The following is a 24,442-nucleotide window of genomic DNA, read 5'->3' on the forward strand; positions in this document are numbered from 1 at the left end:
TAGTGTTAGACAAGCATAGGAATGAGGCGAATGGTTTCAAACATGAAGATTTCTCACTAAAGTAAGATCAGATGGATCAGATACACACCGAATTAAACACTCTAAACACTGTTAATTGTGTGTGTGTGTGTGTGTGTGTGTGTGTGTGTGTGTCTGTGTGTGTGTGTGTGTCGTAACTCCCCGGTTTCCTGCTTCCTGTTCGGTGCTGATGAGAGTGCACCTACATGAACACAATGATGGACACTTGTCAGCTGCAGCCTTTAGTGGACCCGGAGTCTAGGTTGAGCCTGCACCTCCTCACATGAGAGCCTCAAACCTCAGAGAGAACAAAGTTTGTGTCCTCACCAGCCTCTAAAAGGAAAGCTCATGTCATCATGTGCAAAATGACGAGGAGGAGACGATGTCAGAGATGAAGAGGCCGACATGAGACGCAGATTTTACAAAGGTGAGCTATTTTTAGCATTAGCATTACACCAGGTCACCAGTGTGAAGCCTGCAGGGCTGCATGATGACCGACATCGGCCCTGCATGAAAAACACACACACGAGGAATCGTCCAGCAAGATGCTGCATCGGCCAATCAGACACATGGAAGAGCACTGTATCACAGCATCTCATTCATTTCTGTGAATGAAAGTAAAGTAAGTCATTCTTTTTAAATGTTCCTCTGATTGTTTAAGACAAGTTAAATAAATGTGACAGGATCAGGACTCTCAGCACGAGCTGTACTCACAGAGCCTCCACTCTCTGATCAACAGCCTCATCCTGTTTTAGAAAGGAATGAAGATGAAACAACCAAAGAATGAGAAAACAGTGAATCTGTCCAAAAAGAAGAATATTTGAAATAAAGAACAAACAAACAGAACAGACAGAAAAAACTCATCTGTGAGGAAACATTGACAGGAAACTTCCTGCAGATATTGTTTCACTGTTTGGCTTCATTGTTCAGTTGATCAGCTGTTCTCTTCTCTTGTTATCAGCTGAATGTGACATGAAATATACAGAAACTATGAAGTCACTTAAATGACGTCCCTGAAGGAAAAGGAAATATGTAAATATGGAACTCAAACTGACCTTTCTGAGTCATGTCTCATGACCTCAGTGGTAAATGAAATATGAACCCTCCTCGTCATCACAATGTGGAGTGTGTTTAGATAAACGAACAGAGCTCAATAAACCAGATTAAAATGGCATCAGGAGAAGTTTATGAAGCCATGTGTGTGTGTGGTGTGTGCTCGTAGCTCCTCCGTCAGCATCAAAACATAAACTTCTTTCAGACCTCATTAACGTTACTGAAATGTTCCTTATAAGATATATGAGCGTTGTAGGCATGTTCATGTGGATTCATCTCTACTGAAGCCCGACAGATTAATCCTGAAACATTAGAGTCCAAACTCCATGGAGGTCAAAGAGCAGGAGGACAAAGAAAAGGAGCACAGGGAGGAAAAACAAGAGGAAGACACAATAAGAAAGGAGAGGAGGAAACAAAAGAGGACGAGGGGGAACAAGGAGAGAAGGACAGAAGTATCGAAAGAAACACAGAGGAGGAGACAAGAGAAAAGGAAAGGAAAGGAATGGAAAGAGGAGATGCGAAGACAGGATAGGACAGGAAAGGACGGGAAATAAAATGAAAGAAGGAAACAGGGTGAGAGGATAGAAGAAGGAGAAAAGAAAGGAAACACACACCAGAAAAAATACAGAGAGGAGGAAACAAGGGATGGAAAGGAAAGCTGACAAGAAATGAGGAAACAAAAGGAGAGAAGGAAAAGTAAAGAAGAAAAAAGGCGAAAAGGAAATGAGCAGAACAAAAATTAAAACAAGGAGAGAGGAGTTGAGGCCAAAAGAGGAAGCAAGGAAAGTTAAAAGGGAAAGAGGAAATAAGGAAACAAGAGAGCAGGAGAGAAGAGGAATAGAGGAGAGATGGAAGGGCAGACAAAGAAAGAAGGTGAACTAAGGAGAGTAGGAAAGGAGGAGAGAGGAAAGGAAAGGAGGGTATAGAAGACAGAAAAAAGGAGATGAAAAATAAGAAAACGAGAGGATGAGAGAGAGAGAGAGAGAGAGAGATATGAGCGATACAGAGTGAAATCGGGAAATCAGAGAAGAAGAAGAGTGGAGGAGGAGTGGAGGAGGAAGAGAGGAGGAGGAGGAGTGGAGGAGCCTCAGGAACAGAAGGAGAAGAACTCTGAACTTCAAAATAAAAGTATGAAGAGCGAGGACATGACTCAGCCCGACAAGAAAACTTTCAAAATATAACAACATGAAGTCAGAGAGGTTTTCCTCTGACGTGTCCTAAACTTCATTCCCAAAAACACGAGCAGTGATTCATAGATTATTAATTAATTAATGAATTAATTACAAGTCAGTTTCGTACAGGCTGAATGAATAAAGGTAAAACATAATGAGATCAAAAGAAATATAAATATACAGTCAGAGTAAAGTCAACAAAATAAAATGAAAGTTCAGCAGACAAACGAGTGAAAGAGAGAAAAGTGTGACTCAGATTACAAAGAACAGGAGTGGTAAATAATCCGAGAAATAATTGTTATTGTATTAAAGGAAGGGCAGGTCTCCTCCTACAGGCCAACGTCTGCTACTACAGCTCAGTGCAGACTCAAAACAAACTCATCTCAGTATGAAAAATCAAACATCCATATTCTGTAACCTCTTCTGGAGCCTATCCCAGCTGACTTTGGGTGAGAGGGTGACAGCTCATCACATGGCACATAGACACAAACATTCACACTCATATTCACACCTACGGACAATTTAGAGTCACCAATTAACCTCCATGTCTTTGGGAAAACATGCAAACTCAAACAAGGACAAATTACCTTTTTTATGACTTTGTGTCCAGGAGCGAGTGATCTGACCTGAGCTGACCAGAGGTTGTTCAGTGTTGTCCAGCTTGTAAAGCCCCCTGAGAAAAGTCGTGATGTCCACCAACCACAGGGTTGATGGTTCGATTACTGTCTACTTCATGGAAGAGTCCTTGATGAAAACACTGACTCAGACTAGTTTTACTAGTTTAACAGTGCCTTCTCTGCACTGTCATCACGTAACATTACTGCCCTCCTTCGATCTCTTTCATCATGGACTGAGGCAGATTCGAACCCATCTGCCCCGACAGGAAACCACTTGGGTTTAGCTCCTGCTGTTTTTAAATGTGTTACATGACTCACATGAAGCAGAGTAAAAAGCTGAATGCATATAGAGCAGTGGGAGTGGGTGGGTGATGTGGAAGGGCTAATCAGCTGAATTATCAGCACGGTTGGCCAATTATTGATGACAGTGCTCTCGACATGTTTTTTTTTTCTTCTAAAGAGCACTGAGGCACTGAGAAGCTTCCAGTAATTACACTGAGCCCCCCCAAAAAACATAGAAGAACTATTTCTTTTTCTTTCTATAAATACTCAAACTATTTCTTTTTTAAATAATTATAATAATAAAAAACTCCTCAGCTCAGTTTCATGAAAAACATTCTGAAATCAGTCAGGAGTGAATTACAGCAGAAACTGACACAACATGAGAAGCTGATGATGAGTTCAGCATGAACACAATCATTTTAAACTTCTAAAATCTTTTAAAATCTTAATGTTTAATAATGTCTAATAACGTTTTAAGAGGAAAACAATCTGACAGCATAACTGTATGTGTGAGAGCAGGTTGGAATTTGTGCCTCATGAATCAAAGTTTTGATCATCTAAATAAACAATATATATTTTTCTGTGTGTGAGCTCTGAGCTGCAGCTCTTTGCTGCCCTCTGGTGTCTGATGCAGGTACTGCTCTGTATTTACCTTTAACAAGCAGCGGACATCTTTAATGTGTAAAGCCTTTTTTTTCTGATGAGTTTTTACATGTTTAATGTTTAAAAGCATCTTTCCTTAGTGAACACACACTTTTATTTGTTTTTGGGATGGAAAAAACCCTCAATTTTAGACAAAACTACAAAACTAGAAACTACAACAACACTTATTTGACCTGCAGTCTGGATTTATTAAAGTTACACTCCAAAAATGTAAGTAGTATTATAGTACAATTTTAAAGTACTTTACTTGAGTATTTGTACCTCTTTAGAATTTCACTCCATGGTATTTTGGAAGCCGGTATGGCACCTTTGGATTATTAATATAATATCATATAATACATTATAATGGGGGCGTCACGGTGGTGCAGTGGTTAGCACTGTCACCACGCAGCAAGAAGGGTCCTGGTTTGAACCCCGGCTGGGGCCTTTCTGTGTGAAGTTTGCATGTTCTTCCCGTGTCTGTGTGGGTTCCTCACACAGTCCAAAGACATGCTCTTAACAGGTTAACTGGTGTCTCTAAATTGTCCACAGGTGTCAATGTGAGTATGAATGGTTGTTTGTCTCTAATTATGGATGGACATTAAAATGCTGCCAAGCTGTATATAAGAGGTGAAATGAACTCCAGTCCAGTGATACGGTATATATTACGGATACTTTTAAACCATTTTGAATGCAGAACCTTTCCTTGAGATGCGAGTACTTCTTCTGCAGCTTGAATCTCATGTAGTTTCATCATTCAGAGAACAGCAGCTGTGGTCAGTTTGAACTCTAAAAGGAACGATGAAAACATCCAGAGAAACTTACAGTGTAATCCACTCCTCATCCATCCATCCATATCAACACTCAGTGTCACAAAACTCTGACTTTAAGTGTAAACACACTTCTGTTTCAGGTCGGGCAAATTTTAATTTCTTTTTTTAAATAAATATATTTAATATTTTATTAATAATGCATCAGCTGTTGTACACATGAGTCATTAACTAACATAAGACGTACTCTTAAAAGATTAGAATTAGTGGGTCTGGACGTAGTCTCTGTGACGTCCCCCACAGAGCCGTTGTGAAAAATTCACCCTCAGTACAGTTGTCATGAACGGGGAAATTAGCTACAGAGACCAAAACTGTTTTTTGTACCAGGCTGTAAACATGTTTATTTCTGCTGTGAAGTTGGACATTTGAACATGGGGACCTATGGAGACTGACTCACTTCGAGTTGGAAGCAGATTTTTATTTTTATTATCTGTTTTCATGAGCATCATTTTAATTTGATCTCACGTATTTGATCATTCGTTGTAATAAAATTAGTTTTTTTTTTCTGCTACTGAAGTTTGTATAAACGTTGGCTTCAGGCATGTGGATGTGAATCCAGTCTGCTCGTTCACTGCTGTAAAAATAAAATGTGTTTTCACTCTTGACTTTAATTTATTTGTTTTGATAATTTCCATTACATAACTACTACTACATTAACTACCGGTATATATTTTACTTTATCTTGTGATCAACCATGTGCTTCTTTTTGTGCAGTGGAAACTGAGGTTTAGTTTGGACTCAGGGTCCAAAGTTGCTTTTCTGTGTCCCTGATCAAAGTCCTGTCGCCAACAAATGCATCACAGACAGACACACAGAAACACACACAGAACCCAGTAAATAAAGCAATCCAGCATCTGGGCTTTATCACAAAACAGGTTTAATTTAATATCTCTTTATTTTTTAAAATAATTAAACATTTGTATTTCTCCAACCCTTTTTATCTTTTTTTCAGTTTTTAAATCATATTATATCTGGGCCGCTCTAAAGCACACATTAATTCTTCGAGGGAGGAGGGGGGAGGTTCACCGTCACACTCTTGCTCCGTTGCCTTCCCCTGCCTTTCCTCCCTCCCTCCCTCCCTCCCGCTCTATGACCCTTGACTCCCTGCCTACCTGCCCTTACCCTCACCACCCGCCCTCCCTCCCTCCCTCCCTCCCCAACTAAAAAAAATATATCCAATGGTCAAAAGAAACTTCATCAAAATATCCAAAATGAGATAAAAACCGAGAGAAGAGGGAGGAGTGAGACAGAAAAGAAAGAACAGACTAAAAGGGGGAAACACGATCATAAATACCAGGAAGTCTTGTTCCATAATACCTCTTTATATACTGATACTCCTCTCCACAGTTTCCTAAGCAAAAAAACAGAGGCTAAATTACTACAAGATACAAGATTATCAGTGTACTGCATTCAATAACAATGTACAGGGTTGTCTTTTTTTGTCACTGTTGTTGTTGTAATACTGTGAAGTCAACGCGGCGCCCCCCGGTGGGCGGACATGGGGGGAGGAGGAGGAGTGGGGGTGAGGTGAGGTGAGGCGGGGCGCTCGTCTTTTCACAACAGGGAGGAAGATTTTTGGCGCTCCTCTGAAGACTTTTTTTTGTTTGTGTTTGTCAGTCCCCGTTATGGCCGGAGGGTACCAGTGCCAGACTGATACCAGGGGAGACCTGGTATGGAGGGTCAGGATGGGCGGGGGCGTGGTCAGAGGGGTCAAAGGTTGAAAAGAAGATGGAGGAAAATAATCAAGTGGTGAACAGCAGTCCATCGTTCTTCTTCGAGGAGGAGGCAGAGAGAGGAGGTGAAGAGAGTACGTTTACATGTGGACCGTTCTGGAATCACACGCATCATCGAAACCGGCTGACGTGAACAGGAAGTTCACACAGGTCATATGACAAGATAAACGAGGTAAAACAACAAGGAAGTGACGTCATCTAGGCAACAGGAAACAGAGTTCGATCAGGTGATTCAGGGGGAGTGAGTGGCGGAGTCCGCCGTTCCCGCTCGCGACTTCAGTTCAATTCAGACGATGGCATTACAGGAAAGGATGAGCGCACACTTTAAATTTACAGTTTGTCACTTCCTGTTTCACCGACCGCTTTCAAACAGCAGGCAAAACACTTCCTGCTGCAGCTGCTTCACAATAAGAGCGTTCAAACTGATGAAATACACGGGGGCTTTTAATGTGACGCTTGAGGCACCGGTCACATCCAGGATCAGGATTTTTGTTTTCAGATGTGAATCTTGAATTAATCAAATAGTTTGAGGGAGACAAAGAAATATACTGAGCCAGGAATTCAAAACTGAAGCCAACCGCCGTCTGCACAATCAACCCTTCAATGACTGCGCATGTAAACGCACTCTGAGAGGAGATGGTTCATGTGTTCTGCTGTTTTTAAATGTTTTTGTTCAGTTTTTTTTTACCCCCGTTTAAAACAGGACATAGAATCTGTAGACAGAGAGGAGAGGGATCCATATTCAGTCCGGAGGTCCCACACGGGGGCAAAAATGACAGACGCACCATTAGAGAGAAGGGAGGAAGGGAGGGAACAGAAAGATGGAGGCAACGAGAGGAAAAGCAAAGAGGAGAACCAGAAAAATAAAAATGACACATGGGCTGAAGAAGAGCGGGATGAAGAGTTCAAATCAATCTATCTTCTTTTTTTTGTTGTTTTTTTTTGTTGTTGTTGTTTTCAAGAGTTCATTTCATGTCCTACAGTCCAAAAGTTTTTTTTTTGTTTGAATTCCCCTCCCACACAAGTCATTTTCTCATTTTCTATTTTTTTCTTCCTTTTTTTTTATTATTATTGTTTTGTTTTTCCGTTTGCAATAATATCAGTTTAAGGGGAAAAAAAAAAAAAAGAAAAAGAAAAAAATAATTATTTACAGTGCTGTTGAAATAATGAAAACAGACGTGATGAATCTACTGTAAAGTAAGTCGCACAAACACAGGAGAAAAAAAAAACATAAGAAAAAAATCATTAAGAAACCAGCGGGCGCTCCGTGTCCATCCACAGACGATGGCCTGTATCGGGGATTTCTCAGAGCTCTGGGCAGACATGGCTGATGTGGAGGGGGAGGCAGGGGGGAGTCGGGGTAAGGATGGAGGGGAGAAGGGTGAGGGGAGGAGTCACAGGGGGAGTAGTAGGGGTGTGGGTGGAGAGGGAGAGGAGGAGGGGCAGAGGGGAGCGCGGCGCTGTCTTCGTTAAGTTGGGATGATGCCGTCGCTCCTAAGGCCCCGCTTCAGCTCCAAGTCCTCCAGCTTCTTCCACAGCTCCTCCCGCTCCTTCTCCTTCTTCTTCTCACTGAGACAGACAAACAACAAACAAACAAACAAACAAACGATCTGATTAGTTCAGTGATTCAACTAGTGTTCATTTACAGAAGGCAACGTGTGTGGATGAGACTCTTAACAGACTTCGTCTGAACGTTAGAATGGATTTTTAAAATCAACATTTTAGAACTTTCTTCTCATAAACGTCTGTTAACTCCTGTTGATGCTACACTGACTTGTAATCAGGTGAATGGTGTCTCTGTCATCTGTGTAACTTTGGTCAGCAGAAGTACGTAATGGAGCTGGGTGAGTGGGCAATGTAAGGGAACACTGGTGTCTGACCAGTTACACAAACAGACCGCAGTGTCATTCGCTCTGTGTGAGAAGGAGATCGGTCTCTTCAGGTCCTGAACTTCTCTCCACAACTCTGAGGTGTGAGTAAGATTGTGGCTGACTCTTCACACCGTGGACACAAACTCTTTGACACACCCCCCTGCATCAAAATAAAAACTTCACACCACAGCAACTGTTTGTTTTTTCTGCTGATGTCACCAACAAGGCCAGACCCCCATGTGACACTGACTCTCACTATCCACCCCTAACACCTGTACGTTACATTAACCTAACACATAATATATAATAAGTACATATACTTATTTTTTTTTTAACAGCATCCACTCATTCTCTGTTTGCCTCGTAATGACCTCACCACTTTCTGTTGTTGTATCATTCATCTAGAAAATAAAGAACTTGTTTTACTAAGTACAGCTGGAGTTGTTGCGTTCACCACACGCTTCCTAACAAAGCGGCATGTTAAGGGTGAAGAGAGCGTTGTGACACCGTCAGAAAACCAAGGCCAATAAACACGGGTATCAATACAATCTTATCAACTCAGATCCCGAGGTGTGTCCTCGGTGAACTTTGAGTCATGATTGGCTAATTAACACCAAACCTTATGATGTGCTGCACACATTAAATCCACTCATCGCTCTGATTTGAACTTTGAACAGCTCACGTTAATCCTGACATTCGTAACGTGCGATGAGAGTAACACCGCTGTCGCATGAGTGGCTCTCTGCAGGAATCAGAAACTATCACGTTATTCATGAAGCCTCGGTGACGATGATGATGATGGTGGTGGTGGTGGTGGTGGTGTGAGTGTGAACAACTTCTCACCGCTGGCGGTCCGACTTGTAAGTGGCTGTGAGTTCATCAAATAAGGTACTGTTCATCTCCATGAAGGCCTTCAGTACGTTGTACACCAGCGCCACGATCGCCCTGCGAGGAGGAGAGAAACAGAGCACAGTTTAAACCTGGTGAGGTCAAATCAGGTTTTACAGCGTCTATAAAGTTTAATCAGCACGACAGAGTCCACGACTGCACAACACCCAAAGAGCAACATGACACTGAATTTATACTTCAGGTCTCATAGAAAAGTTCAGATATGTGTTTACTACATGCAGCTTGTCAGTAAACTTCACTGTTTCCTCCTTCACTCACAGCTCCCGACCTGAGGACAAAATTACGATCGACCTCATCATCGTGTCCATATTAGTTATTGTCAGAGTTGACTGAGGTTTGTTGTGCTCTTGCATGTGATTCTTTATCACGTCCAATTTATCCATTCTGAGGCTGACGTGTAGTTAAATGCATTAAATTGCTGCTGTACTGAGTCTGATGGTGAGCGACAGATTCTGTAAATGTTGGAGAAAGTTTGGTTTCTTACCAACTTTAACTTTTATGAGTCCTCACACTTTGAATTCTTTGAGACCTCAGTGCAGATTACACTTAAAGACAGACTTAAAGCCTGGGTAGGCTTAAGGACAATGCAGTTGGTTGGTTTTATTCTTCTCGAACCTTCTCGATCATCCTCTACAGCTCACATTACCTGTGGTGTACCTCAAGGTTCAATTTTAGGTCCGACTTTATTCTATTCTTCACTCATTAAAAACCACTGTCTCTTTTTATTGGCTCGGCTTCTTACTGGTTGTAACAGACAACATCACGTCAGTGATTTCAGGTTCTCTCAACTGGCTTCCTGATGGTCTTTGGACCGTCCTGCCTGAGTCAGTGACTTTATTTAAATCACTTCTTAAACACATTTTTATAGACGTGCTTTTATGTGTCTTTTTACAACAAAGTGGTGTTTGAATATGTGTTTTTTAATTATTTTTCATTTAGTAGTATTTTTATTATTTGATATTAATTAATATCTTTTTTTCCACTTTTTTTTTTAAACCATGTTTTTAAATATTAATTTTTGTATTTGGTTCTTCAAACAGCACTTCCTTTCTGTTTACGCTGGACTGTCAAAGCATGAGAGCATTTATCGTCATGAATCAGGTACTTTGGCGCTACTGCAGCTGATTTAAATCTACCAAAATGAAAAAACAAAGATTTTGGTGAGTCTTGTCCTGAGGACTGAGACCTGATCTCAAAGTAAGGAAAAAACTGATAAAATGTCTGGTTTTGTCAATGGAGTCTGGCTGTGTTTACAACCTTCAAGACGTGTTGGAGTCAAATAGTGCTTAGAGAGCAGCAGCACCCGCTTTGATCAGAATTCAGAATAAAAGCATGACGTCATGCTGAGCGAGTTTCTCTCAGCGCCCCTCATTTGACATTCAGTGTTCAGAGTTCTCACTCTGCTGTTTACAGTAAACACTGCTCATGTGGGAAACGCAGTTCGGCGTGTAAGTGAGGTCACAGTGAAAAACACAGCAGAGCTGCTGATGATGCTGCTGGTCAGCAGAACTCCACAGACGGCACGTGACGGAGCGTGGGAACAAAATGAATGCTGTAGTTTTGTATCTACCAAAGCTGGATGAGTCTTATTTATTTCAGAGAGCTGCTGCAGAGGTTTGTGGGACGTCACTCACGGGTTCCAGTGCTCTTTGGAGATCCTGTAGAGGCTGGCAAACATGATGGGCAGGATGACGCTGGAGTTCTCCTCGATCAGGCTCATGATGTACTCGTTGTTCCAGTAGTACAGAGCTCGCTCTGCAACCTGGGAAACAAACAAACTGGGCTGAGTGTCTGACAGTTTGTTTTTAACTTTTAAAGCTGTTAAAGTCCTGAATAAAATTCTGATTCAACGGCACACTGCAGGTAGATCACACAGATCCTGGATCAGTCTTTAAACCCTGACAGGTCGTCGGTGCTGGGCGGTCACTGACCTGGAAGTGTGGGCTGGAGACACATCTGGAGATCTGTTTGAAGAGCGGCTCCTGGATCTTGACGAACTGTGTTGGTTCGATGACGTCCAGGATTTCCTCCAATTCGCCTAGAAACATCACCTGCACGGCAGCCCAGGAGGAGAGCGTTAGCAGACGCACAGAGACAGAGTTTACACAGACCAAGAGTTCAAAGACAAACAGACGTCATGGCAAGCTTCACCTCTTTTTGACTGCAGGTTTTTGGCCAGAACTTCAGTAAGCCTCTGATGACCTGAGGAGGAAGAAGAGACACAGCACGCTGAGTTCATTCTGAAACCTTAACCAGCTTTCTGACCATGGTGGTCGTTCACTCTCATTTACTGTCTATGTCTCTCAACCACTGCTCGCTCGCTCGCTCGCTCTGTCCATGAAATAAACAAAGCCAAAATAAAGATGGCCTCTGTTTCAAAGACATTTCAGGCTGGCAGTGTAGCAGCTTGACATCCCTTTTTTTCCCCCTCCGCCACAGGCTGCTGCGTGTTTTTGACAGTAAAACCGGTGCCCCCACTGAAATGATTCAAACAACCCTGATTGTAAAAGAGTTGGATGCTAAAATAAAAAATGGACGCAGTGATTTTCAACCTATATTCAATTTATGGTTCAAACTTTGTTTTTTGTAATTTGGTGTATCAACACGTCCCAGAGAAGTATGGACAGGATGAAGAAGAGTGACAAACAGCTGTTTGATGCTTCCACAGGTGAACAGGTTCATGGGTAACAGGTGATGGTATGATTGGGTATGAAAAGTGAGTCCTTAAAAGGCTCATATCCACATCAAGGATTGGGTGATGTTCAAGTTTTAAGAACATTCGGGAACACACAGTTTCTGGATTTCACCAGCTACAATCCAGAATATGATTCAAAGAGAATCCAGCGAAATCTCTGCACAAATCAACACTGAATGTCCATGACCTTTGACCCTTCAGGCAGCGCTGAATTAAAAACCCACATGACTGTATAAAGATATTACTACGTGGGTTTAGGAGCACTTTAGAAAGCTGTTGACAGTAAATACAGTTACATGATCGAGTCTTAACTTCATCTACAGATGCAGAGGGAAACACAGAGACGGAGTGATGGAGAGTTGACTGACGATTTCACGTTTCAAACTGGACATTGTGTCCAAAGTCTTTTGGAATCAGCTTTGTACTGTAGCGAGGAATGCTTTTATACAGTCAGATGATCAGACGCAGCAAACAGCACTATTATTAGCCACAGACTGTTGGTATTAGTTGATACTTACTGGTTCTGTTAATGTTGGGTCTTTCTCTAGGAACTGTACAATGCAATACGCCAACTGCAGGGAGAGAAGAGACACATGTCAGAACATTTAGCGCTTTAGCCCAGCCCAGAGAGAAGATTCAGTTTACTGTCACAGAGGACCAAAGAAACTCATCGAGGAATCGTTGCAACTTCAGTTTAAAGTTTTACACTCATCACTTTATGTAAGTTTGTAGTTTCAGAGTTCACATATATCAAAGAAGCTAATCCAACATTTTTGGAAACACACACACACACACACACACACACACACACACACACACACACACACACACACACACACACATATAAAAATATATATATATTACCTGTGCGTGGAAGAGGGACAGACTCCTGACAGTGTGGAGGGGGATCAACACTTTGACCAGAAACTGTTTATGCTCCGCTTTCAGTGGCAGAGCGAAACCATTGATTATACTGAGGGGGAAGGAGAGAAAATATGAACATTAATTAAACATGAACACATGAAAGAGTTTCATTGTGACCCTCTGAAAGCAAGTGCAAGATCAATGAGCTGCTGTTTATCCAGGCAACTGAGCCCAGCGGAGAAATAAAGAGATGTAACCTTCAGACTCAGAGGGAGCAGACGTGACGCTCCTCAAACAAAACAAACTACAGCCTTCTGACTGTTCTCAGGACAGAGCCCACACTGTACCAAATGAACTGATTTAGTTACAAGATATTCGTCACAGGTACAAAGCTACATGTAGACAGAGCGTCACTGACTTAGGATTATAATTAATACAATGTAATTAACCATCACTAATGTTTCATAAAGACGCCATCATTTCTTCTGATGTTAGCGAGGTCACTCTCTCGCTTTCAGCGTCTTCACTCTGAAAAATTTGACGTAGGTCTCGACTCTGAGCGATGGTGAAGGTCTCAAAGATATTTTTTTTACCCGCAAAAAGGAGGCAGGCAGAAGAGTTTGAGAAGCACAGACTCAAACTGCTCAGTTTATGATCCGTTTTTAACTTCATGACTTGAACATAAACCTGTTAAAAGATCTTTGAGAGGTTTACTCGAAAAATGGACCAACTGTGATCAGACACAGTAACAGTTGTAGCACCACAAACATGTCCAGATGTTTTGATCCTCAGTGGTGGTTTAATCTTTGTTGATTTTCTTTTCTTTGCCTTTGATTTTTTTATTACATCAGTTTTACTTGATGATGTCATGTTTTACTTATGTGGACGTCCAGAAAGAAGAGTTTCTACCTTGGTAGCATTTAAAAAAAAATTGGTATAGTTTTAACGGTAGACATGTGTACGGGATGCCAGTTAGGTCGGAGCCTAACAATTTTTAGGTTGTGTTTGTCAGTCAAATATTTCACATTTATCTCAGTCTACCGTATGTTAGATTTAGGAAAAGAGCATACTTTACACCTTTTTTTTACACAGACTGAAGAATTTATCAGAGCTGTCGTGGTTCAACCTTTTAGCTTCGTTCTGAACTTTTCAGGTGTGTAGATTTGAGTTTAGGTTAGAAATTAACTTGTTTAAGACTTACATCAGATCGTTTTCATTGAACATAGATCCAAACAGTGTCATCAGTCTGAGAAAATCGCCCTCGACTCTGTCTGCCTGTCAAATGATCACCATGCAGCTCCCAAACACAAAGCTGATAAAAACGGTCTGTGTGAGCCAGGTCTTTTTTTTTTTAATGGATTAAAAAAAGGTGAGAGGATTCATTTATTTCTTATCTACAAGTCAAACTCTGATCCTAACATCTCTACACGGTTACAGTCCTGTTTATACCGATCACAGTTGTCACCATCTCTCATCAATCTTTTGAGCTCTGCGGCCCTCTCACGAAAAGAACATCACCTCTCTGCTAATCGTTCATTTCAGTCAAAGAAAAAAAAACATCCTTGTATCGTTACAACTACACAAAGACGGGCCGATATCAGGGTCAAGCTCTGGATAAAAGCAGCAGTTGACAGAACTGAGTGTTAAATGTGCGTCTGAAGGTCAGGGGCCTCCACATACCTCCCCAGGATCTCCAGCAACTCAGCCACCCCGTTGAAGTGCTCCGTCTCATAAACAAAACTGTGGAAGAGAGAGAGAGAGAGATAGAGATAGAGATAGAGAGAGAAACATCCAAAACAGATGAGCAAAGAATACAAGTGTGTAAATGAATTGAGTGAAAAGAGGAGATGTTGATGACGTACCACCTGCACAATCTGCTAAAAGGACCTCAGTGAGAGGTCTGAGCGGTGCCTGGCATTGTTCAGGGATAATTTAAACATCTCTCTGAAAAGTACCTGCTGCTTTGCAGTATGTCAAACACGTGTGAAGAACAAAGTGTGTTCTGAAAGAATGGTTTGACGGTTCAACAAGTGGCTTCATCAGACATGCAGACCTCCATCCTGAGCGGCACTCAACGGGTGAATGGATGGCAGTCCACCAATACAGATGTGAACATGCCACTGTTACTGCTGGTGTGAAACATCCCTGAACTGCTGACATCTGCCACCGCTCAATGGCAGCACGGTTCACTCTGATTGGCTAGTCGTTGGTTTTTGATTCACAGTAAGCCAATCACAGTCAAAATAAGGTAATAATGTCCAGGTCTGTGGGGGAGTCACGGAGACTACATCCAGGTTTTAATGTACTTTTAAAAGGAACTTTTGAAAGTCTGAGTGAAATTTTGTGTAATAATAAAGGGAAACCTTCAATCGTTTGTCCAAATGAACTTTCCTCAATGTCCCTGTGAAACCAGCTTGTGTCTGACCTGTTCTGATGTCATGCTGTACATCAGAAACTAACAGGGAAAAGGCATTTATAGTGAAAACAAATGACACACACTGTGTACTCACCGTAGAAAAATATTATTGATCTGTTTTCGTATAAAAGCCCTCAGCCCCAGGAATTTGCCGTAGATTCTATGCAAGACTGTCTTCAGGTAGTCTCTCTCCCGAGGATCCTCGCTGTCAAACAACTCCAAGAGCTGGAAGGAAGGGAGAAATACAGAGAGGAAAGTTAGAGTCAGAAGGAAAAATACTGAAAGCAGGACAGCAGGGAGACAAATGAAGTGTAATGACAGAACCAACAGCTCACCTGTAGGACAAACTTCTGGTCTATGTACTTTTTGGCAATGCTGGGCTGGAATTCCTGACTCTCCAAGAACCGGATGAAGAACTCGTATACCAACTGAGGAGAGGAGGAGATGAGGATAGGGGAGGATATGAGAGAGTGTGTTAAAGTTTGTGCCGACTAATTGTGTGTTTGGTTCAAACTTTGATCAAGAAACTTCCTGCTGTACAACAAGAACAACACATTCCCCTAAACTAACCCTGCAAACACTGGACTGCAGTTAAAGGTAAATGTTGGTGTGTTTGTCTGTAAGGAGACCAAAAAGCTGCCTCCATGTACTATCAGGTAACCTGCACTATAGTATGCAGCACAGTCGGATGAACTGTTGTTTGTGTAACAAACTAAATACGACATTAATAAGTGAGCACCACACATTCCTCTTTGGCTGTGTTTACCTGTAAGTGTGGCCAGGAGGCCTCGAGCGTGGGCTCGTCTTCCTCAGGGTCAAACTCATTACTGTCACTGGGCGGAAGGGTCCGGAATATGTTGTGAGACACCTGGAAGAAAACACAAAGAGGACTGGGTTCAGCCCGGCAAGACGTCACACCTGACCAAGACAGGAGTTTCCTGTAGATTTGACTTTGAAACATTCAAAAGGACTGAAATCTGTATTTTCAGTTGATTAAACACTGATGAGAACAGAGTTATGAAGATTATATTCTGTAAATCTGAGTGTTTTAACTCCAACACTTAGTCTGGAGGTTTCTTCTGGGACGCTCCAAGTTTAATCAGAGCATCACCTGAGTGTGTGCGCACACATCGGGGACAGCCATGATGGAAAATGGGACAGGCCTAAAGGACCGGAGGACCGATTTGAGTGTAGGGGGGGGGTTCACAGTGACTTTTATCTACAGAAACTCAACAGGCACCGAGGACAATAACCCAGCTTCAGTGTAAATCACCCGTCAGCCATCAGAAGTTATGTTTCTTATCTGTACCTAGCTGTGCGGGACGTCACAGAGACGTTTCACAGTGTGCATGTCCAACGCTCCCTGCTCACCATTTTGACGACCTCGGGGTAGGCCTGCTCTGTCAGGTACCCCCGGCTGACGGTCACGTAGTCCACGAGCTCGTTGAGCGTGGAGCGCTTGTACTCCTTCATCTTGAGGTCTGACAGCGTGTCCATGAAGTCAAAGACAGTACAGCACTGCTGCAGCTTCTTCAGGAACAGCTCCGGCTGCTCCGGCGCCGGCACGTCTGGGAGAGCACAGAGGAAGAAAGAGGGGAAGAGGAAAGTCAGTTAAATTGGTGCAGAAATAATGTGAATGATTGAATTCCATGTTGTTCTCATCAGAACTTTTATTGTTCTGTCCTCACTCTCTTATAGGCTCATCACATTCATCAGTGACTGATCCGCTCTGCTGTCATCACCTGACCCAAATATGGAACGTTGGTCATGTGATAACAGGTAAGGGGCTTCATATATGAGCCCCTGCTGTCACTTTGGCAGCCTGTGCAAACTCCATCTGGTGATGAAGGCCGCGTGACACAAACAGACGGCTTTATAGTGCTGAAATGTTTCGTCTACGGAACGATTAGGCGATGGTCAAAAAATAGATCTACAGGATTGGTGAGATTAATCACTGAAGTGATTTATTAAAGAAAAGGAACAGATGATCCTTCAATGTGACACGTTATACCATTTGAAATGAATCATTTTGGCTCGGACTTTTGGTGCGACCAAAAAAAAAAAAAAAAAAAAAAAAAAACTGACATCCTGGACTTTGGGAAATTTGGACAAATTCATGATTTCATGACAATTTTACAGATTAAATAGAAAACAATCAGTAGATCAATTGATACATATTTCAGCAGCAATAATATCAATATTAAGACATCATTTTGTCTGGATTCTATCCATCACATAATTCAGAATAATCTAAGCACAGGTCAGTTACAGAGTCTGTCACATTCGGCCAACGTAACACGTACTGAGGGAGGAAACAGACAGATGGATGGACGAGAGTTTGAATTTACAGTCTAATATCTAAGAAACACAAAGTTTAACTGAAGAATGAAAGAGGGAAGAAAAAGGACGGTTGCTCTCCGTGTTCAGAAACCAATAATGAAATCAGTTGCTTTCTGTGTGACGCTGTAACAGGTTTTCCTTTCTGCTGCTCAGGATACAGTTTCCTGACACACAGGAAGTTAGGTTTTTAACTTCCTGCAGATGAACTGGTTAGCATCAGCAGGGAGAGCTTTCTCAGTTTCTCGGTTCTCTGAAGATGTTTACGTCAGGATAACAACCAAAAGTGTTTCCTGCCCTGTGTTCTTACTTCTAGTGTGAGAAGATGAGCGTGGCAGCCTCATTATCCAGCGGCACGAGGCCGAGCTGTCACAAACCGTACGGATGTACGGGAAGAACGAGTGATCAGGTGACTTCACAGTGACGGACATGGCGGAGGGTTGCTCAGAGTTCAGACCTGCAGGGAGATGCACGGTGCTCTTCCCTGATTGCCAAACCTGATCCCAGCAGGACCCAGTCCTGTTATTATGTAAGAGATAAGCTGCTCTGAAGCCAGCACACAAAAAGCTGTAACTCACTGTGTGAGTGTGTGTGAAGGGTAAGCACACTCTGAAACTTCACAGTGTTCCTTTAAGCAATATTATATGACAGAGTGTGCTTTACTGTCATTAGCACGCTGTAGTTAGTAAGTGTCACTGAAGTGCCAATAATGACGGTAATGCACACCGTGTCGTGTATTATTACGATTATAAAGCAATGACTAATTTAAATTATATATAATCAATGTCTCAAAATAAATAAAGCAAAGTTATTGCTCACTGTTTCAGTTCAGATTTCCATTTCGATGGGGATACACAGACTGACTAATACCTGGAAACAATCAGTCTCAGCAGTAGACTCCTATGTGATGTTATATAATATGATAATGGACCCAGTATACTCAACTCAGCACACAGCTCATGAAGGATGTGATCTAAACATTTCTAATAACTCGTTGCAAAGTCAAAAATTCAAAATGTGTTGAAAAAAAGATTGATGTCATCTTGTGGGCATTGTCATTTCCAAAATTCACAACATGTTTTATTCTAACAACATATTCCTCTTCAGTCCATATTAGTAGACCTTTAGTCTTCGGAAAACAACATTTCCACTGCACTCACTGAACTGTTTGATCTACGACATGCTGCACACAAGGTGCACACCTGCATTAACGAGTTGGTCTGACGGCTCCATAAAATAAAATAAAATATTTATTAAAAAAAGATGAAAATTTAAATTCAGATGTATGTATTGTCTTCAATATTTTCAAGATGTGACAATGTGGAGAGGGCAGAGTAATATTTTTAGTGATGAGTCAGCTGTCATGCTGATTTGAGCACAATGTCTAGTTGACCAATCAGATTGCTTAGTTGGAACTACTTGTTGTATAATTGTATTTAGACGTATAAATTAATTCATTTCGGGACCCGATGAACTGAAATCTAAGACATTACCTACTGCACGCTGATTGAACTATGTTTAGCTTTATGCTCTTGGCCTAACGGTTTAGCGGGAAGGCCTCGAGCCAGAAGGAGAAGCTAATGCTCATTAGCACTCCTTTCATTTATTAACGTAGAAGATTACAGTCGAGCCTCATCAGACTAACTCTGCTTGTTTGCCAAAGCGTTTCTGCCTTACACAATGACATCTCACCTCAAGACTTCTTGATTTAAAGGACATTTGTGACTAAAAACATGGAGAAAGAGCTGAATAGTTCAGTCTTTTTTTTTTTCCCCCCTTTTTCTAGGCCGGTCAGAATGAACCATTCAAACACAAACTGCGCTTTCCTGTCCTGGGAAACAACCCTCAGCAGATCTCATCAAGCGCACATAAAAAGATTATTCTGACCATGTTTTGATCCAAATGCCACTAGTTACTCACGACCTGCCGGCCTCCTTTTTCAGCTCGGCTCATTGAGGCCAAGTCCAACCAGGTCAGTTGTATAAAAACCCAAACCCCTGATTGACTGGCAGGAGTCCTGAGCTCTCCAGGCTTTAACCCCTGCTCCACACTCTTTGTGGGATGGAAGAACCAAGAGCTCAGTGTTGGCTGCCACAATAATGAGTCATTTATCACAGCAGATACATTAGACTCTCCACATTTAAATCAAATTCAATCAGGAAGGAAGCTGCAAAGGATTAGAGCATCAGAAAGTCTGTCATATGTCAGCGTTAAAGCTGCTGCGATAAATATTTAGATATTAACAATGGATCAAATGAGTCACTGTGATGTGAATATTTAGCAGCCAAAAAGCCAAATGTGTTCTTCAAGAGTCAGTGGAGATCAAACCTGTACTGACACCAAAACAGCCTGAAATGAAGCTAATGTTGCTCCGAGTCTGCTCTGTGTGTAAATATGCAACACTGTAAAGGTGATAATGTGTCAGTGTTTACAGTTCATTTCCCCAAACAGACAAAAGATCTCCCAACGTCTGCCTCCAACGAAATGCACACAGATAGGACGGAATCACGGCCATGTTACGCAATGATGGGCCAAGATTTTTTCCAGTTTGGTGGAAGTGGTACTGTACTTCCTGTACTGGGAAACAAACTCCCCGCAGATCTCATCAAGTGCATTTTAAAGTGTCACATACAGATGTGTCGCAGTTGTAAAGCCAACTATGTGATCGGATTTTGTGCACATTTGAGTGTGAGATGTCAATCTGCAAGTAGTATTCACAGAGGACCAGACGAGGCTGAGCATACAGTGGTCAGCGTTCAGCATCCTGCTGGCCTGAGGGAAGAAGCTATATCTGGGTCTGTGTGTGTCTGTGGAGGCGTTCGGCTCACTGTACAAGCTGGAACAGTATCTGAAAAATTACCTCATGCGTATTCTTTCCATATAGCACCTTTAACTGCACTGCAAAGATGCATGCTTGTTTTGTGCGTCCTCCTCTCAGTACAGTACACCATCGTTCATTACAGTAATTACTGGCTGCAGGATTGAGGGTCTGCTTGTGCTGCCGAGCCCCGGGGCGTCACGATCCTGCAGCTCCGCTGCTATAGGAGGACGTGAACGGCCTTAAAGGAAGCTATTAATAGACAGATAATCACACAGGACGCAGTAATCCTCTGAGAGAGCACATGAGCAGGTCAAGAGAGCATGAGTGTGAGTGTAAGAGAGAGAGAGAGAGAGAGAGAGAGAGAGAGAGAGAGACTGTGTTGGTGTGTGTGACTGTACTTAAGCGTGAGAGAGAATGTGTGTTCCTGAAGCCTAGAATAACCCACAAACTACACTTCATACACATGAGCAGGGAAGAACCCTGCAGTGGAAATGCCATCTCACACACACACACACACACACACACACACACACACACACACACACACACACACACACAGTCTGTGTGTGTGTGTGTGTGTATCAGGCAGCAGGTAAACACCACAGATTAAAAGTGGTCCAAAGGAGGAAAAGCAGTGAAGCAGCGACATGGTAACGATATTCCCTGATGGCAGTGTTCAAGGTGCTGACTTTGCCTCCATCAATTGGAGCATCTATGGGATGTGCTGGACATGTCTGATCCATGGAAGCCGCACCTCAGAACTTACAGGACTTAGTGGGCGTTCAGACAGGGACAGGCAAACTGGACACCAGCAGCGTTTTTCAATTCATTTCAGTGGGGGGGGGTCGTGTGTTTCTGCACTGGCAGACTGCCGTCGCCGTCGCCCGGGAAAGAAGTTGAGCCAGGTTCAACTTTTGGGAAACTGGAGCCCCACGTCACGCTCCAGCCGCCAATCAGACACTCACATTGACCAAACCTCCACAGACAGCCTGAAATGTCCGTGAAGCAGAGACTGTCCAGGTGGATTCATGGACTAAACTCTGATCATCTACCTGTGTGTGTTCTCACTTTGTTTATTTGATGTACCAGCTTCTAAATCTGAGTCACAATTTACGCCACAAAATATAATGACAGACAGACAGACAGACAGACAGACAGACAGACAGACAGACAATAACAGAGAGCACCGGCCTCGATAAAGCTGTTATTGATCAGAGAAATAAAAAGTTATTTTCTGATTGTTTCACAGCGGTTACATTCAGCACGTATAGACACACCCACGCAACCCACCTACGCTCCCCTCAGCCCCTCAACACTTGTTGCCAGTTTCCCCGTCCCTGTCTGAACGTGGCCTTAAGTAACGTCCTCGTGCCAGATACCACAGCACACCTCCTAGGGTGTGCTGTGGTATCTGAGGTCTAGAGGAGTCCGTGCCTCGACGGGTCAGGGCTGTTCGGATGACAAAAGGGGGACCTGCACAAGATCAGTCAGGTGGGCTGAATGTTCTGGCTCTCCGACGTCTCATTAACATCTCGTTAAGACTTTTTGTCCTCATGTAGCAGACAGTCAAGTGACAGTAACAAGCAAAGCGGGTCCCCCAGCTGGGAATTAAACCGTGGACATCGTGGTTATGTGGTATGTGCCCTAACCATTAGGCCAGCAGAGAGCCCACAACAACAGTTCATCGGCTGTATCTGCAGATATGACAGAGAAATCATTGAGGAAATACTCTACACTCAGGGTCATGATCGTGACCACAAAAACAGCCTTTAATAACTTTAATAATTAACCTCTATAATTATTAGGCAGCAATTAAAAACAACTCATTTTCAAACTGCTTGTTAGATACAACAAACAGTCCAATATATTCAGTTCATCATCACAGAAGAAGAAAACACATGACGAAAACTATAAATTGATCGCACGTATAAACATCAATAAAAACATGATTACCGGGCGCATGGCCGTACATATGACACGTGTGTGTTACCTGACAAAAAAAATCAAACATCTCACCTTGAGAGAGTGTTTCTACAAAAACAAGTTGAGTGTGTTCAGTTCATGTCAAAGCAGCTTTTCAGGAACAAAACACAGGACACAGTAAAGAGTTAACCATTCAGAGAACTGTTTGTCACGTGGCTTCAGTCTCAATGTCAAACTACAGAACACCTCTAAACCTGGACTGGAAATAAGTGGATAGTTGTGAGCAAAGTGCTGACAGTTGTCAAGGCAACCAGTTTACAAATCACAAAAGTCTACATGTCAGACAGAAATGTGAGTTAGTCGGACCAAAGCTAACATGCAAAAATCTTTCTAGAGCTACGAGAACCTGATGCTTGTGATAAATGGCGGCCCGGCCCAGTTTGTCCAGAGACCTGAATGTTTTCAAGTTCCCGTATCACTGAGAGCATTTCCTCTAACCATCCATCTTTATCCCAAAATCCATTTAGCTGGTACAAATGTAATCTTTTTTTTTTTTTTTTTTTTTTTTTTAAATCCAGCAGTCACTGTGGGCAGAGGATGAAATCAGAGTTGAAATGAGTGTTTGACAGCAGTTGATCCACTCTGTCAGCCTCTCTGTGCGGGAGCCAAGCATCATTTTCACTAAAGATTATAAAAAAAAAATCTCTGATTTCAGCATCTTAAATATGGAGACGTTCTGGTTTCTGTGACAGTGAACTGGATCTGTTTGGGTTGTGGACATTTGAAGACGTCTTGAGTTCTGGGAAAAAACGTGATCTGACATTTCATGGACCAAACAACTAATTGATTATTATTGTTTTTCCAGCACTTCAAACAGGTCTGGTGTTGTGCTCCTCATCAAGAGTCAGACTTTTAAAAGTGGGATCAAGAATGGGCTAGAGCTAGAGGAATGGGCATGAAAATTACTATTGATATATTTATATCTCTGCAGTTAGCTTCCACAGTTCCCCATCACTCAGGACTAACACAGAAAATTCTGCTTCATTATTTGCGCTAAATAAATGATACAAAACGCTAACTGTCATTGTCAGGAAAGGCAAGATCAAGCTTTGCTCCCAAAATCAACAACTGGAAAGTCATTCATCCAGCTGGGATGTGGATTATAACGTCTTTTAAATCCTTGAGAAGCTTCACTGAGGCACATCAATAATGATTGTTATATTTCCATGTTCTTCTCTTCTCCCATTGTGACTCACAAACTTCTCCAGACACAGGAAACAAATAATTATTGCGAGGATGGGACCTGTGAGTCTGCAGTACTATAGATTTTATGGTGACACCACGTCAGAGAGAGAGTGAATGAAGTGGTTTCGTACCATCACGATTCTTGTGAGGAGATTTCTGAGTGCGGCCTGAGCCTGTGGAAACACTGATGCTCTCCCTCTGGCTTCAGCCTCACCCCGGTTTTCTCCTTCCTGCCTGCTCTGTTCTGTTTCTCAGCTTTGGAGGAGACTCATCTGGGCTCCCTTGGCAGAGGAAGAGAGAAGTCGCTGCTGCTTAATTAATGGTGGAAAAAAAGCTTTACGACTCGCAGCACGAGAGAGAAAGAGAGCAGTCGATGGCTCGCCACAGAAACTCCTTCAAGTTAGACTAATTACATAACAGCATCAACCTCATGAACACAGGGTCAGGATCCAGCAGCTTGCATATGCTTGCATCCATTTTAAAGAAAGAGTGAGCTTGTAACATTTCTTGTTTTAATGTCATTTAATATGTTTAATATGGTTTATGGATTATTAGTGGGAAATCTCAAATCTTCCAGATTACGTCAGCCACTGATTATTTTACGAGCCAAACATGATTTGGCAGTGTTCAGAGATAGACTACAAGACCACAGAGTCTGTCCACAGCAAAAACCAGCCATCAAAATAAAGTGCAGACCTGCTGCCAAACACAAATACAACTACTGCAACACTGAAAAGACACAAACAAAATGTGATTAAAAATGAATAAGTTTCTGGAGACAGAAAGTAAGAGCACGAGTCAACAAACTCACAACTGAAAAAAATGAAGACTGACGGATCATAACGGAGCTTTTGGGCTGAAAGTCAAAGAGGCTGTAAAGCTTACTGACAACATGAGTTTAAATCTCACAGACAGTGACTCAGCTGGACAGGGTGGCCTTCATCACTTTTATTTTATCAGCAGAATGCTGGGAAAATCTGAGCAAATGCCAGCTGCAGTTTGAGAGTGGAGCCA

The 24,442-nt window shown here is 42.3% G+C and overlaps 1 protein-coding gene across 5 annotated transcripts in view; it reads right to left on the minus strand.

Annotated features, from left to right (window-relative positions):
- Nucleotides 1–5,915: 5,915 nt before the first annotated feature.
- ppp2r5eb (protein phosphatase 2, regulatory subunit B', epsilon isoform b) overlaps nt 5,916–24,442 on the minus strand; it is a 45,889-nt gene continuing 27,362 nt past the window's right edge. For all 5 annotated transcript variants that reach the window (XM_027278697.1, XM_019259109.2, XM_027278696.1 and 2 more), the window contains 12 exons: nt 16,474–16,670; nt 15,869–15,970; nt 15,438–15,530; nt 15,197–15,327; nt 14,367–14,426; nt 12,687–12,795; nt 12,341–12,394; nt 11,279–11,329; nt 11,059–11,178; nt 10,762–10,889; nt 9,062–9,163; nt 5,916–7,916 (listed from right to left, as the gene is read on the minus strand). In XM_027278697.1, the coding sequence (XP_027134498.1) occupies nt 7,817–7,916; nt 9,062–9,163; nt 10,762–10,889; nt 11,059–11,178; nt 11,279–11,329; nt 12,341–12,394; nt 12,687–12,795; nt 14,367–14,426; nt 15,197–15,327; nt 15,438–15,530; nt 15,869–15,970; nt 16,474–16,670 (1,247 nt within the window). In that variant the 3' untranslated portion in view covers nt 5,916–7,816. The remainder of the gene's footprint in view (nt 7,917–9,061; nt 9,164–10,761; nt 10,890–11,058; nt 11,179–11,278; nt 11,330–12,340; nt 12,395–12,686; nt 12,796–14,366; nt 14,427–15,196; nt 15,328–15,437; nt 15,531–15,868; nt 15,971–16,473; nt 16,671–24,442) is intronic.

This window comes from Larimichthys crocea, chromosome V (assembly GCF_000972845.2).
Source record: "Larimichthys crocea isolate SSNF chromosome V, L_crocea_2.0, whole genome shotgun sequence".
Taxonomy (NCBI): domain Eukaryota; kingdom Metazoa; phylum Chordata; class Actinopteri; family Sciaenidae; genus Larimichthys; species Larimichthys crocea.